Below are 15,833 nucleotides of genomic sequence, written 5' to 3'. Positions count from 1 at the left end.
CTAAAGAAGGAAAACCAATCTAAATCCCTCTTTGTTATTCATTCACATATTAATTTCATCACTCATTATTGAGCATCTACCAAATGTCAAGCACTGGATTGGGCAATGGGAAAAGAAGCCAATATTTTTACATCACTAAATGTACACTCTACAAGGGCAAAGCTCATGGGTGTTTTGCTCACGATATTTTATCTTCTGCCTGGCCCAGTGCCTGGCTCCTAGGAGGCATTCATTAGCGTTTATGGGATTAATGAGCCAACACGTTAAACCCCTCGGGGGTGGGAGAGAGCCCTTCCATAGGTAGATAACTTTATTAGTTCATTTCAAGAATCCTATGGGGTTATTTATTTTTATTCCTCACGAGGAGGACTGGCCTAGGCTCACTCAGTGAAGGGCTTCCATCGAAACTGTTTTCCATGAGGGTGAAAGGTAACTGTGTGATAGAAGAAGGGGCATCGGAAGGGGAATGTGTTGACTCATATCCTTCAGTAAATGTGTTTATTCCAGCTCTGGCATTGCTGCCAAATGGGTTGTAAAGCCAGCAGGGCTTGGCTCTGGAAAGCTCACCTGAAAGTCGCAGGCTTCATTTCCTACATCAGCCCCTTCATGCACTGGGCATGAAGTATTGGACCAAGTTAACGATTCATTCTGCATTTACTGTGACCAAGGTCCCGCCCCTCCCAGATCAGGAGGGAAAGGCATTTGTAGGCTGTCTCCTTCACAACCACTGATAAACTCTCTGCTGCCATCCTAATGGCACCTGAATGCAAATGTAATCAAACCCAAACACTAGATACCCCATTACCAGTCCAATTTGCTAATAATAAGAAGCAATTAATTGCTTTATTAGAAAGGCAATCCCAGCCCATTCCTTACCATCTACAGCTCCCTGCCCCAACACATGCAGGCTGGAAGTCCTTTCAAGTTTTGTTTAAGGTGATGGGAGATGAAAACTGCAAAAAGATGTAGGAAAGAAAGATTCAATGATCAAAGGGGATAAGATGATGATTGTTACATGGCCACATCCAGGGTCAACCAAGAGGCTCCTGGCTCTTTTTCATAGGGTATAAATACAGGGATACAAACTAAGTAAGCAGATACATTCTGTACTCTTTCTCTGGGTTATCTCAAAAGCTTCTGGGAAGCCACCTGGAACTAGAGAAAACACTGGAAAATAACTAGTGATCTGGGCCACATGGCGCATGGCTGGACCAGAGTCAGAGCTCTGACTGTTTTATTCCAAACAAAGAGTAAGGTATAAATTAGACCTACCTTCTTAGGTTTTTTTGTTTTGTTTTGTTTTTAGCTGAGCCATCCTGCCACCTGTTGGTAGCTCAGCGGCTGCTCAGCTCGGGCCGGGACTCGAACCGCTGCTGCTCAGAGCTCAAACTCTTGAGCGTGCTCTTAACCAACTGAGCCACTCAGCCGGCCTCTACCCTCTTAGTTCTTAAAAGGATGCCTTCACTGCACAGAGAGGCCCAAGGGTGGTTTTGACTATAATTATATTCAACATTTTACTCTTCTTGGAATCATATCTCCTAAAGGCTCTTCTCAGCCTCATCCATCATACTCTCCTCTAGTTGTTGCCATATTGACCTCCTGACTGTCCCCCGAATCCATCATTGTCCTATTTGATGTCCTTGTCTTTGTAAATGCCGTTTTCCTGTGGCCATCCCTCCCTGATCACACTCGTCTGGTCCATCAGTCAAAAAGTTCAAACTCAACTCTCTAGCATCCTTCTGAGACTCAGCCACAACACCTTCTAAGGAACACTGCTTACTCTGCTCCTACCACCTCCAGAGTGAGTCAGGCTTCCCTTCTCTGTTCTACTCACACACTGTCTGTATCTCTCTTCATTACAATATTTATCACATTCTGCTGTAACTACTAATATTCTCAAAACCAGTCTCTTACTAGATTATTAATTCCTGGAGGGAAAAGTCAGTGTCTCCCTCATTCTTGTAGGATTCCCAGTGCCATACGTATAGGGCACCCTCCTTAAATGTTGAATGGTTAAGTGGGCAAAGGAAGCCATTTCATTTGCGGTCTCTACATTCACTCTACAGTAACCATTGAGAGGGGACAATAGATATATAATGTAGGGGGTCTTGAGTATACTCTCCCAAGCAAACATGTAGTCTATTGGAAATAAGAGTTGTGCAGGGTGTAATAAGGTAAAACTGCCATAAAGTGCTTGTCAGTGCTTTAAGCACCTGTTTCATGTCAAATAGTACATCTACTGCTTGGCACACAATTGATATTCACAACAGAAATGCACGTATGGATGATTCATTTCTCTTAGCTTTCATCCAGTGCTAATGACATTATTGTTGTGGTTGTTATTATTATTATTCAAATACAAAATTAGAGACATCTGCAGTCGGTTAACATGAAAATTCCAAATCTCAAAGACTGGGGTAAATCTGGTCCATAACAGATAGGATAATTGTCTTTTTTTTTACGTTTGTCATCCAGAATGTCCCATAATGGCCTAATTCATCTATTAATGAATGAATCTATTAATTTGTAATAGATTTTGTGAGTGAGCATAAAGGTTAAGAAGAAGATAAGAGTTGGGTTTCTAAATTATTGCTTATCGCAATCAAAGTATAAAAGCATCTTATTAAATTGCACACAAACATAGGTCATTTTTCTTATCTCTACCTTAGCTCCTCATAACTGAAAATAATACTAAGTCTAAACTTATCTTAGCTTTCAAACCCCTTCACACTAGCCCTGGTTATTTTCCTAGCCCTATATCCGATCATTTAATTCAGTCCATCTACTTCATATTCTCATCTCACCATACTTCTGATACTTTTTTTTTTCATCCCTTCTTGTCTATGAACATACTATTCTTGCCTTATGGTATGTCTTTTTTTTTTCCCCTGTTCTTTTGAAATCTCTTGTATCCTTCCAGGCCTAATTCAAATGTTTTTTTCCCTCTCTAAACCCTTCCAGCTCCCCACTTGCATCCACCAACAAGAGTGAATGCTCACCCTTTCGACTCCCATGGCACTTGGTACACACCTCTAGCACATAACACGGGCCATCTTATAAATACTAAGGACAAAGTATTGTTCATTTTTATGATTCCTATGTCTGGCACATAGTTAGATGGCAATACTATTTTGTGGAGCACAGAAGAAATAATTAACTGGAATTTACAAGAACAGTTTCAAAGTGGCAATAACAAGCACTGTTATTGGTGACAATGATGATGATGATGACAATGTCATGGCAGCTCCAGTTCACTGAGTGACCACCACATGCCAGGCACTCTGGCAGGATCTCATGTACATTCCCTCTAGCCCTTATTTAACAGATTTTACAAGGCTCAGGAAACATAAGGAGCATCTCCAAGACCACACAGAGATTGAATCAGGAATGCAGGATTCACACGTATGCCTATCTTGGTCCCCAAAACCCGTGCTAGCTCACACATGATATATGGAATCTCAACAGTGGTTACATCTTACAAAGAGTGTTCTATTCCTTACAATTATCCTGGAGGATCAACAACTATGGGAAGTATCATCTCCACTCTACAGATAAGAAAACTGGAGCCTCCTCAAAACTCAACTGCCTACAATACCAAATAGGGTAGAAAGTGGGCAAAGGTCAGCAGTCGTTAGAGACACTCCACACAAATTCAAAATCCAAAGAAATGTTCGAATCTCAAACAAATTTTAACCACATTCAGTCCATTGAATCAATACAAAGATCAATACTAAGAAAAAATAAAAATTACCAAGCCACTAAATATATTAGGACATTCCATATTCTCTCAATTCAACAGCCCCCTCAGTGGGCTCATCCCAACCATCCGGTATCTCCCACAGGGAACCTTTCATTCCAACTGGAACGGTCTTCACTGTACAGCTCATCCCTAGCCCTCTCTTTTTGACAATGTGGTCCCCTCCATCTCTTCTACCTCAGCTTCCAATATCTATCAAATACTTTCCTTTTCCCTTGTGTCTGGGTTTCTCTCTTCTATAGCATTTATTCCCTTTATCAAACAATTAGACCTTATTCTTACTGTCTTACCTCACGATACATTTTGTGCACTACATCTTCACTTTTATAACTATATCTTAACAATTAAACATTATTCATATTATTTTTATATCACACAACATTGTGTGTGTGTAGCTCAACTTTGATTTTTCCACCTATATCTTAAGCATGGATTCTTCTATAGTATGATCAAGAATTCTCTGAAATGGACAACAGCAATTTAATTTTCATTGTACAGATGAGGAAACTAGACATGAAGAGGCTAAAGAATTGCCCAAAGTTGTCTAGATCATTAAGGAAGAGCTCTACAGCAGGTTGGGTCTTCCAACTTCCATACTGTTTCTACAATGACTTGCTCCCATATACTTTTATGGTACCAGGATTTGCTCTTAACCGAAAGTTCAGATCCAAATATGAATTGCTTAATTAAGGTGAAAAGTTGCGATGTTAGATACTGACTCCTTAGAGCAGCAATGCACTCCTGTCTCCCCACCCAAGAAAATGTTTCTTTACATTAACATTTCTCTTTCCCCCAGGGATTTTCTATTACTCAGGAAGACTCGAATTTCATTGCCAGGTGAGTCTCATCTGTGATGATGGCCTCTGTCAGTGACTGGGCTATAGATGTCACCTGGGAAACTGGATTTAAAGAAACCATGCTGCTAATAAGGTCATCAGGTAAGCATTCTTTTTCCGGGTGGAGCTCTTTGATTTAAATGAAATGTTCTAGTTCAAGCCATCCTGACAGCAACTGCAATTTGCCATGTTGGAAGCATTTTAAAGTTGGGTTCTATACCAAGTCAAAATTTACAAACAGAAAGAGGAAAATTCTGCTGCTCCCCTGGATAATAAGCACTACATTGTTCCCAGGTGATTTATTAAACTTCCCAAGCCTCACCTCAATATTGGGCTCCAGGGGATGAGCTGGGTGACACTCGTGACTGTGTCCCAATGCCTAATGCTGCCAGTCTCATTTATATGAGAAACAAAATTAAGAGACATTTCAAAGTTGTTAAGTCAAGGCCTCCTTAAAAGTAGGACTCATGCTCCATGTCATGAAATGTGCTTGCTGATGTTTTGGGTTTTGCTTCTAACAAACGGAAGGGGAGGCAAGGAAAGGCTCTATTCCATCATTGCCTCACAAACTGGTGCAATGCCAGATTCATCAGAAAAAAATAATTACATTATTGCAAGCTTACTATGCCTCAAATACTGTACTCGGAGAAAATTACTGAAAAACATTATCTCATTTAATCTATATAACAAATATGTGGGGTATGTACTTATTATCCCCTTTCTACATGTAAAGAAGCTGATGTTAAATCATTGCAACTTTCAGATAAGGAAAAGAATGTATGAAATATTCCTTGCTTGTAAGGATGGCTTATCATAAGATGCTGTTGACAAACTTGGGTCATGATCTCCTCTGTTTGACTGACAGAGTCATGTACAACTCAAATGCTACCTTAATTCTAGCTCTAAACTGTAATCGCCCTTAACTTCCACTTCCAAAGTCTCTAAGACTTACACCCACTTAACACAATTTATTCTTTCTATTGGAGACATAAAGATAAAAAATACCAAATAAAAACATTTAAAAGAAAATTTAAACCAAAACATAAATGATATACTGTATTCTGACTCAGACCTGGCTGTGACTCGTCCAGGCTGAACCTCTGTAGGCGTTGGTTGCCTGACATACAAAATTAACCTACGAATTCTAAGAATAGATGAGTTAAAATATGTGCAATATTATGTAATAGATGTGAAAGTACCACATAATTCTAAGCATTGTTGCTCTTATTATTATGAATAAACTGACAAAGAAGGAAAGTTACATAGAGGGAAGTAGAATGAGTTGTGTAAATAGCATCAGACAGCTGTTTTTAAATCCAGGAAATTCTCTCCTGGTGCTGCTAAGCGTTCATTCTCACTGATCTGAGCTGCTTTTGTAAGAATGGAATGGTGCTCTTGCTAGCACAGAGAAAAATCATCCTGGGCTCTCGCGCTCCCTCGCTCCCTCTCTCCCTCTCTCCCTCTCTCCCTCTCTCTCTCTCTCTCTCTCTCTCTCTCTCTGCCCCTCCCCCCATGCCGCTGCACCTGCACCACCACCACCACCACCACCACTACCACACACACACACACACAGCTTGGCTGCCTTACATTTTCAGAAAATGAGATCTGCAGCTAACATGGAGCCTCAAGAACTCCGATTGTGGCATTCCCTCATCAGCCTAGCTGTGTTGTCCTTAAGTAGCCAAAACTGATACGATCTCTCAAATGGAAGGCACACACATACTACTTCCTCAGCAGCTGGCTAAGCCTGGACAAGCAGACCCCCAGTCGCATTTGTGGCCAGGGATTGCTGTATGCTACACACTATGCTAGGTATTGTACAAAGAGTGTTTTGTGCCTTACAATTACCCTGTAGGATCAACAATCTTGGGAAGTTATCACAGCTTTGTCACAACCAAATGATTACTGCAGAACCAACAAACATACCAAACGGGGGTCTCTGTATTTCGAGGACTATATCTACACAGACTCAGGGAGAAAACCCCTTGGATATACTTGTCATTTGGGGGGTGGGGTAGGGGTAGGCACCTTTGATTAACAAAACACCAAGCTACAAAGCACCAGAATGTTTCTGAGAGCAAATGTTACCAACTGAAATTCAGTCAAAATACCTTCTACAGGCCAGGTCTATCACCAAAATTTTCCTTCTGCAAAATGTTTGCACTGCAGACTTTTGCTGGCTTTTTCTAACCTGGTATTATTCCTCAGTAATAAAGCCAACCCTACCAATGCATCCATCATTGATGCCTGGTAACTCAGCAAGAATAATTAGTAGCCATTTCCTGGGTGGGGACATTCATCCCAAGATGGTAGATAAGAGTTTTTTGTTTGTTTGTTTGTTTTTAAATTTAAGATTTAGTAGGTTCTATGATCAAGGATCCTGTTGCTTTTGGTAAAGCTCAGTCGTAAGTAAATTAAAACTGCAAATCATGGAAACAGAAATGAAAGACCTACTAAACTCTCCCTGAGACACAATTCTTCAGCCTCGGTGCCTCACATTCATCCCAGTCCCTCTTAAGGTTGCCAGATGGGAAAACAAAGTCCCCCAAACTGTGAGTCATAATTATATCGCTAATCAGAATTGTGACACGGAATGAGTAGTTCTGTTTATGGAGGGCCGAAGCCACCTTGGCCCTGGAGAAAGAATAGCCTTTTACAGTTTATACATGTGTAACTATAAAGTACATAATGGTGCATCTCTGCCTAAATGTCTTCATAAAGTGCAAATTAATGCAGATCCTAACTAGGCATTTGGAACGCTAACCTAGTTTTCTGTGTTTAGCTAATAGCTAGCAATTTCACTTACACTTTATCTTCTCATTACATAGCAATGATGATTATTTGGTAAGTACATGTGAAAGGCCAAGTGCTCCATAGCACCCCTCTTGGGTTAGAAATACACACCCCACCCCCAACCTAATGCTTCTATTTATGTAATTTAGTTGCTGATACACCAAATCAATTAGGAAATCAAGTGACAGGTATCCCACTAATGCCTCTTTTGGAGGCTAAGAACAGACCCATTCTCAGATGGGTCCCCTTGATGGCCTGACCAAATACAGGGTAGGGGCTGGAAATAAAGGATGCTGGTGGGGTCCAGAGCCTTTAGCCCTTTCTAAACCTAAAAGGGACTCAGATGGTTTGCCTCATTTGAAAATTATTTATGATGCTGGAGAGAGGTAGGGAAAAGGGTATTTTACAACTGTGAAATATAATGGAACAAGGAAGAGTTTGAAATAGACATGGAAAAGAGAAAGATATCAAATGTGGCCTTGTGAGATGCCACCCAGTTCATTCCTAGATATATGACTGATATAAATCTTTACAAGTCACCTGGGAATCTTTCCTCTTAGATATAGGATAGGGTAAAAGAGGTCCCACTAGAGGACTTTAGGGCACTTTTACTATCTGCAAGGTATATAATGTATCTCTAAGGTATTACAGAGGCAAATTTCTTAGCAGGGTGGCCAAGCCCCCAAAAAGAATGATTTTGAACAAAAGATTTCCTATTCCTGCCCTATGAGAAGAACATTGAAACGGGTAGTGGTATTTGGAACTGGGTTCAGGGTAAGGGCAGACAGGGGTTTTCAATATCCAGAATCCGGTCTGCCTTAGACCCGTGGAGGTTGGCTGGGCTGAAGGAAGATGCAGGAAACAGATCCAGGCACCCCAGTGCTGCTCCAATGTGGCAGGATTCCTGCCCTCCTCTCCTGGTGACTTCAAGGGAAGTTGGCTGAGTCCACAATTCTGCAGCAGAAATGCAGGCAGAGGGGAGCACTATGAATGGGCCTTCCCCTGGGTGCCTAAGTGACAGGTGTGACGGGAAAAGGGAGGAGGCACCCAGCTGGGGAATACTGCTGATCCAGGAGCTTTTTCTCACAGCTCCCCTCACACCCCCAACTCCCTGCACCGACAAAGACACTGCTTGGAAATCAGAATCCCTCCCAACACGCAGACACACACAGGCACAGGCAGGCACAAGCCCTACCTCGTTCACCTCAACTGGCTTCCTATTAGCTGCTAAAACCACAGACTGGCATAAGTAGCCTGAGGTCAGGGGCTGAGCCAGCACATCCTTGTCACGGGGAATTAGGAAAGCGGTATTTATGATGCTGTGCTTCCTATGGGTTTGGCATGTATTTGGGGTGGAGGGAGGTGGGCTAGCATGTTTCACACCATCAGCACCCATTCTGATGGGTTTGGGGAAGGCAGGAAGGACCTCCACATCCTTCTGGTCCCTGCTGGTAATCTCCAGTCCCGCATTCTCCTGCAGTCTCTTGAAAGTGCCCAGATACCAGAGCAGGGCTCTGCGTCCATTTTGCCAGCCAGAGCCACCGAGTTTGGGAACTTTGAAAGCCAGGGGATGCGAGTGGGGGTTGCCAAGGCTCAGATTTCGGCGCCAGAGTTCTCAGCCAGAAAGCAGTTGAAAATCAACACCCATCTGCCTCTTTTTTCCTCATCTCTTATCTCTTCTACGTTCCAGGACTCCATACAAATACTATCCCCGACACACACACACACACACACACACACACACACCTACCTCACCTTGGGTGTAGAAGGTTTTTAATACGGAAGGCAGCAAACCCAGAGCTGAAAGGATCTCTGCCACCACCACCCTTCCCTCCCACCCTGCGAGGCCACTTGAGTGTCTTGCACACAGTAAAACCCTATACATTCCAAACAACATAACACAAACCCGCCGGTGACTCCAGCGCGCCCCATACCTGATATGCAGACGATGAAATTGGCTTGAAGAAGAAAAAGCACCTCCCAGACTATTTCCATCCTCTGATTCTCATTCCAAGTGCATCACTCGACGGGAAAACAGGGGGGAAGGGGGGAGCCCGACACGGCACACACACATACACACGCGCACACACTTCCGAGTGAGCGCACACTCGCACTCCCACCCAACAGCCGGCCAGGCACAGTCACCCCCAAGATCAATATCGCAGTTTGAATTGTTCCGGCAAATCTCCCCTTGGGCTCGACGGGTGTGCGCCCCAGATGTGCTGACACATGTCCGATGCCTCGCTGCCCCGGAGGTCTCCCCGCTCGCCGGGCTCGGCTCCTCGCCCGAGCGGCGGAAATAGCACTAGCAGCGGCGGCAGCAGCCAACTGAAGCCACCAGACTTGGGCTCTTTCTGCAAAAACGAGACCCCGATCCGCCTGGCGCCCCAAGAAGACATAGACGATAGCCCCCCGCCGGGCCGCGCCGCGTAGTTCCGGACCCCGGCAGCTCGCAGCTCGCTGGCTGAGCCTAGGCAGTCCGCGACAAGTTGCCCTCGAAGTCCGCCCCCCTCACCGGGGCATGGTCAGGGGGTGGCTGCTTCTCTCTGGGGCCGTCCTCCTGCTTCTGGGGGTGGGGGGTAGGAGCAGACGGAGCAGACAGAGAGACACAGAGAGAAAGGCAGGGATTATTGCCCGAAAACGCCGGCCGCCGGCAGCCTCCGCCGACCCTCCCTGCTCCCAAGTCTGCTCGCAGCCGGGGCGGTGCGTCCGGGGCGCCGAGCGGGAACCGCCGGGAGCCCGCGACCCGGGCGCGTCGGAGACCCGCGGGCTCCCCACGTCGCGCGCGCGCTTTCGGCTCCTCTGCTATTTTCCTGGGCTCCCCAGAACCCTCGCTTCCATCGCCCGCAACTAGCGGCGCCGCCGCCGCCGCCGAGATTTTCCGCAATGCAACTGCAGGGGTCGTTATTTCCTCGCCTACGGATCCCGACGCTTCCCGATTCGGAGGGGAGGAGGAGGGCAGGTGGGGATGCGAAAGGGAGGAGGGAGAGGCTCGGCCAGGTGAGCGTCCTCGCCGCCGCCGGGAGCCCCAACGGGAATCCAGCCGCCCGCTCCCGGGCGCAGAGGCGGGAGGCCGGGGTGGGGAGATGAGGCTCCACGCGGCCATGAGGAGGATCGGGGCGCCGGGTGTCGGAGCTTCGGGCCACCGCGGCAGCCGCCTGGGCCCTAGCCCGGTTCCGACTCCGCCCCGCCCCGGCTGCCTCTGTCACCCTCCGGGATTTGGGGAGTTTCTCTTCTCCTCAAATAGAACTTCGCGCCAACCGATTCGGTGCGGGAGCCTCAGGCAGGACTCATCCTGGGAGTGCCGTGCTGCGCTCTCCCTTTGCTGCGGATGTTTTTTTTTTTTTTCTTCCATAATTCATTCCCTGCCCTCTCCCTCTCGGCCCTCTCCTGCCCCCCCTTCCCCCTTTCCGCTCCGGTGCCAGAACGCTACTTACCCCGGAGTTCTCCTCTCTGCAGGTTCCTAGAGCTGGTGCAACTCTTTCCTGCAAGTCCCTCACCTCCCTCCTCCCGAAAGGGGGAGAAAAAGCGTGGGTCCAAGTCCGGGTACCAGCCGCGGCGGCGGCGGCGGCGGCGGCGTCCAGCTGAGCCTCTGCTCAGCTCCGGGACTATTGGAAATCCGGGCTTTACGCGGAATGGGCTTCCCTTCTTTTATTTCTTTGAGTCTGTTTTTCTTTTGGGGAAGCTCCAGGGCTTTGGAGGCTTTTGCTGGGCTCCAGAATACTCTGCCCGCGACACTCCTTTGCTTCCACTGAAGGTTTCCCTACCAGTTCCGCGCGCGCGCGCGCACACACGCCCAGCGCGCAGCTTCCCAGGGCCTCAGGGGAAGGTGGGGGCGGCGGGAGCACCACCCACCGCCCAGGCGGAGGTCTGAGCCCCGCGGGTCAGCTGGTCTCCGGAGCAGCAGACTGCCTGAGGCCAGGGAAGCACGTGCACCTGGTCAGCAGCTTGCAATGCAGAATGCGGGGCAATCAGAAGGAAACCCTGCGCTCGGGACTCTTCGCCTGAGAAGAAGGCTGGGAGCAAAAGAAGGGAAATCGCAGCTGATTTGTATCGCCTCTATCGCTGCAGCGGCGGTTTGAGAAAGCCCCAGACCTACCTTCTCTGGGTGTGCTGAAGCAGCAGAGGCAGAGTATAGGGGGATCCCTGGGAAGAGCTCGGATTTCTCGGCGCGCTTGTCCGGATTGCAAACTCTGGCGTTTGGAGATTTTGCACAAGTGCGGATGGACACACACACACACACACACACACATAATCCGCAGGGGATTTTTTGGTACATTTTTATTTTTGATGTTTAGAAGCCATTGCAGTGTGAGTCTCGGTCTAATAACCGCATAAAGGGTGGCTGAGTGGAGAGGGAGAAGGACAGAGGGTACCGTTCATCCGCACAGAGTCAATTGAGCGAGTCTTCCCGGCTGCGTGGCATCTGAGGGTGCGGCGTTGGAGCCAAAGGAGTTATACTGCAGCGTTCCCCGGGATTCTGGAACTGACTCCAACTGCCCAGGAGTCTAGCGGGCCTTTTTGCAGAGTGGCAGGGGGGCGGCGGGGGGGACTGTGACAGGGAGCAGAGCCGAACAGCAGGAGCTTCCTGGGCTGGACAGATTTGGGGAGCCACGGCTGCGTAGTCCTCCAGCCTCCCCCCCCCCCCCCAGAGTCGAAAAAAAGAACCGCGGGCAGACTTGCCTACCCTTTAAGAAGGAGGTGTGGCCGAGGGATATATGTTCTCTGAAATGACTGCCAAGGACTCCAGGTAGTCAACATATTAACAATCTAGGACCAGATGAAGAAAGACCAGGATTCTCATGCAGAGAGCTCGAGGCTCAGCAGGCAAGACATTGAGACCTCAGAACATTAGAAGAATCTGAGATAGTGAGAAGTAGCCCCTTGGGGGAACAGACGGGGGTGGGAGAGTGGGGATTTTTGTCTCCGTGCCTTGAAAGTCCACCGCACGAAAGGACTTTTTGAAGGGATAGAAGACAGCAGTTTGCCAAAGATGAACAGATACCATCCTAGCTAGATGCTGGAACCAAGGACAGTGACCTACCTTCTGCATTTGGGAGCCGAATTTGTGGCCAGCAGGATAGCTCTCTCTGGAAGCAGAAGCAGTATGCCTGGATTCTTATACCAAGACCCACTTATTTATTAATGAATTATGCAAATATTAAGCATGTGTCTTCTATTTGTCAAGCACTGTGGCAAGATTCTGGAGTTTTGTCACTGAAAACCTGTAATCCTTGCTTTGAAAAAGCTTACAGACCCATATGCCCTCTACATTTTGCCTTAAGAGCTGATGCCAGTAAAATAATACTTAATGTTTCAGCTAGTACACTCACCTCGCGCCCTCTCAAAAATACTCTGTTCTCTGCCACTAAGTACTTTCGATTTAAAGACAATACAAACAGAAACAAAAACTATCAACACATACTAGGATTTGATTAAAAATAATCGCATGCATGTACCAGGTATTGCCAGATCCCTTACACGATGATCTTATTTAATCATCATATGAGAGAGATATCATTATTACTTCCATTTTACAGATGATAAAACAGAGGCTCGGGGTAGGTATTTGCCCAAGGTCTCACAGCTGCTAATTAGTAGTGTAGAGATTAGAGATCACAGCCAGGCATTCCAAACTCAGAGGCTATGTATGCTACACCATCTCCCCTCAAGCTTTGTAAAATGAGAAGTATCATCTTGGGTAAGTCATTTTGTGCTTAAGTGGAGCCTAAGTCCACACACGACACAGCTAGAAGTCAATTAAAGGCAGGATGAAATGTAATGGTAGATTACACAGTTTAAAATTTAACTACCGTAGAAATGGGAGAAGGAAAAGATTACTGGGAATTAGGAGTAATCAAAGGCATTTCTAATGAAAGATCTGAGTGCCTGCTGAGCACTAATTCTGTTCCTGAAATACAGCACTGAATACAACAGTCCTTCAACACTGAGCTTCTGTATTAGCATTTTCTGAAAGAAAAAAACCCTAATGTTTTCTTGCGTCATCTTTAGGCTTAACCTATATGTTTTCTAAGAAAATCTCTCTTAATCCAGAAGACAAGTCAGTAAAAATATGTAGTAAGTAGGAACCTTCTGTCTTCACTTCATTTTTTTTTAATTTTTATTTTTTAAAGATATTTTATTGGGGAATTGGGGGGGATGTGAACAGTGCTGGGGAATTGGGGGAAGGGGAACAGACAAGTTGCTGTCATTTTCGTTTTTCAGTCTAGTTGTGGAGGATGTTGCTTCACTGGCCCAAGTTGGCACCATCATTGCGCTCTTCCCGGGTGAGGCAGATCAGTTGCCGGCTGGCCGCTCATTGCGGCTGCTGGCCACTCACGCTGGCTGCTGGCTACACACGGTAGCCAATGGCAACCCACTGCCACAGGGGCTGCAGCCCACGCTGTCGCTGGCGACTCACAGCAGCCCAGCTCCAGGTTGAGCTGTTGTTCAGCATCTTAGCTGTGGGGGGCAGTGTCACTGGCCCTCACATGTGGGATCCCAACCGGGGCTCTCTGGCATCCCAAGCCAGCTCCCAACCATCGCGCCACTTGGCTGGCCCCTCACTTTATTTTTTTAATCCACAAAACATACAAAGAAATAGCTAAAAAACTCTGTGAAGCTGGGAAATATTTATTCTTAGCATTTTTTTCATATTTTAATGAGTTTGTACTCATATCTTAACTACAAAGAATCTTTCTCTATTATATCTGCCTTCATCTTTTGTCTCTTTGCTACTCTACATTTCTCCACTACAAACTCAGCGCAAGTATGTTACACATATAACAGAACATCTTGGCTGAGCCTAAGTGTGAGAGCCAACTGCAACTGCCCCATAGAAAGCAGGGGATTACAGTTCCACACCCAGGAGAGGACAATATTGAAATCCTTTGGGTTCTTTATTTACCTCTTTCTCAATTGTTCTTTCTTTCATTTGGAAGCTGTCGTGTAAAGAAGTGGCTCTGATGTTATATCCACATCTTTATCTGTCTTACAGGTATTGGGCTACTTTGTTGTAATGTAATTATTCTATTGGGAACATAGGATTTGCTCCCCTATTATTGAGTGCGGAGATTGCCCTTGAAGGTAGTGGAAATTATCCCATCGGTCATTTCTAAAGAGAGGCCGATCTTGGGACAGAAATGAAGACTTGGAAAATGAGACGTAGAGTGGAGCTGGGCAAGGAATACTTCCTTTTCACTGAGTTAGGATGAGAGGCAAAGGAGTCATTCAGGAGCATGTTTAATGGCGAAGGGAGAGCTGGATTCCACCCACTGAGATGTGGGCTGTGAGCTAAACAGGGAGGAAGCCTTATAGTAAGGCAGGAACACACACCAATCAGATTGGCGTGTAATTTAGTTATCTGAGAGTAGTCGTGTCTAGTAACCAGCTAAAAGTTACTCTCTGAATGCTGCCTCTTCAGATGACTACTGATAAACATTGTAACATACTATGGGAACACTCCAGTGCCAACATTTGGGCTACAATGGTAAGGGGAGGTTGCAGCAGTTCCCAAACCAATGTGGAGATGGTAGAAGCAGCAGGAACAAGCTGTTGGTGGTACCCCAAACTGCAGAGTGTGATGGATGTGACGCAAGGGGCAGACCCCTGCAGAACAGGGAACTATATGGAAGAAAGAGGTGGTGGTGGTGGTGATGGTGAAGACCCTGGTGCATGACATGGATTGTGAGCAGATGAGTCATCTTCACAGGAACTCCTCAGGGGTTAGTGGGAGGGAAGAACCGCAGAAGAGGACTAGGATTCTGCTACCCAGCATGCAGTGTGTTTCCTGTTGCTGCTGTGACAAAATGTTATACATTTAGTGGCCTAAAACAACACAAACTTTGAATCTTACAGTTTCGGAGGTCAGAGTCTGAAAGGAGTCCTATGGGGCTAATATTGTGTGTGTGGGGCTGCGTTTTTTCTGGAGGCTTGAGGGGAGAATTCGTTCCTTGCCTTTTTCAGTTTCGAGACGTTATCCACATTCCTTTGCTCATGGCTCCCTTTCAGCAAGGGAGCTGTGATTTCTGCTTCCATCGTCACATCTTCTTTGACTCCCTAACTCCCTTTACTATTTTTTTCCTGATAAAGGTGCTATGATTACATTGGGCCCCTTGGATAGCCTCCCCTCTCAAAATCCTTAATTTAATCGCATCTGCAGAATCCCTTCTGCCCGTAAGGAACATAGTCACAGGTTCTAGAGATTAGACTGTGGACGTCTGTGGGGGGTGGGCACTATTCCACCTACCACCAGCAGGTAGATATTTCCATTACATGAAGAATGCCAAATATAGATCAATGGAGCTTCTTGTGAGTGATTGTAAAAAGAAAAGCTTGTCATGTTTCAAGACTAGTCAGTAATATACCTTATATTTTTCAACAGTGAGTTGACGAGTGTTATCGGAGACATTGGCTTGAGACCTTGTTCTGTTTAAATGAGTCAATCA

The 15,833-nt window shown here is 46.2% G+C and overlaps 1 protein-coding gene across 1 annotated transcript in view; it reads right to left on the bottom strand.

Moving 5' to 3' along the window:
- The window catches only part of LOC109373994 (carbonic anhydrase-related protein 10-like), a 413,587-nt gene extending 398,164 nt beyond the window's left edge, over positions 1 to 15,423 (bottom strand). The window contains exons 1-2 of the mRNA XM_019628258.1: positions 15,343 to 15,423; positions 10,824 to 11,034 (exon numbers count right to left, since the gene is read on the bottom strand). Coding sequence (XP_019483803.1) covers positions 10,824 to 11,034; positions 15,343 to 15,423 — 292 coding nt within the window. The remainder of the gene's footprint in view (positions 1 to 10,823; positions 11,035 to 15,342) is intronic.
- Between the last annotated feature and the right edge of the window lie 410 nt (positions 15,424 to 15,833).

This window comes from Hipposideros armiger, unplaced genomic scaffold (genome assembly GCF_001890085.2).
Source record: "Hipposideros armiger isolate ML-2016 unplaced genomic scaffold, ASM189008v1 scaffold_771, whole genome shotgun sequence".
Lineage (NCBI taxonomy): Eukaryota > Metazoa > Chordata > Mammalia > Chiroptera > Hipposideridae > Hipposideros > Hipposideros armiger.
This window is presented reverse-complemented; position numbering and strand designations above follow the sequence as displayed.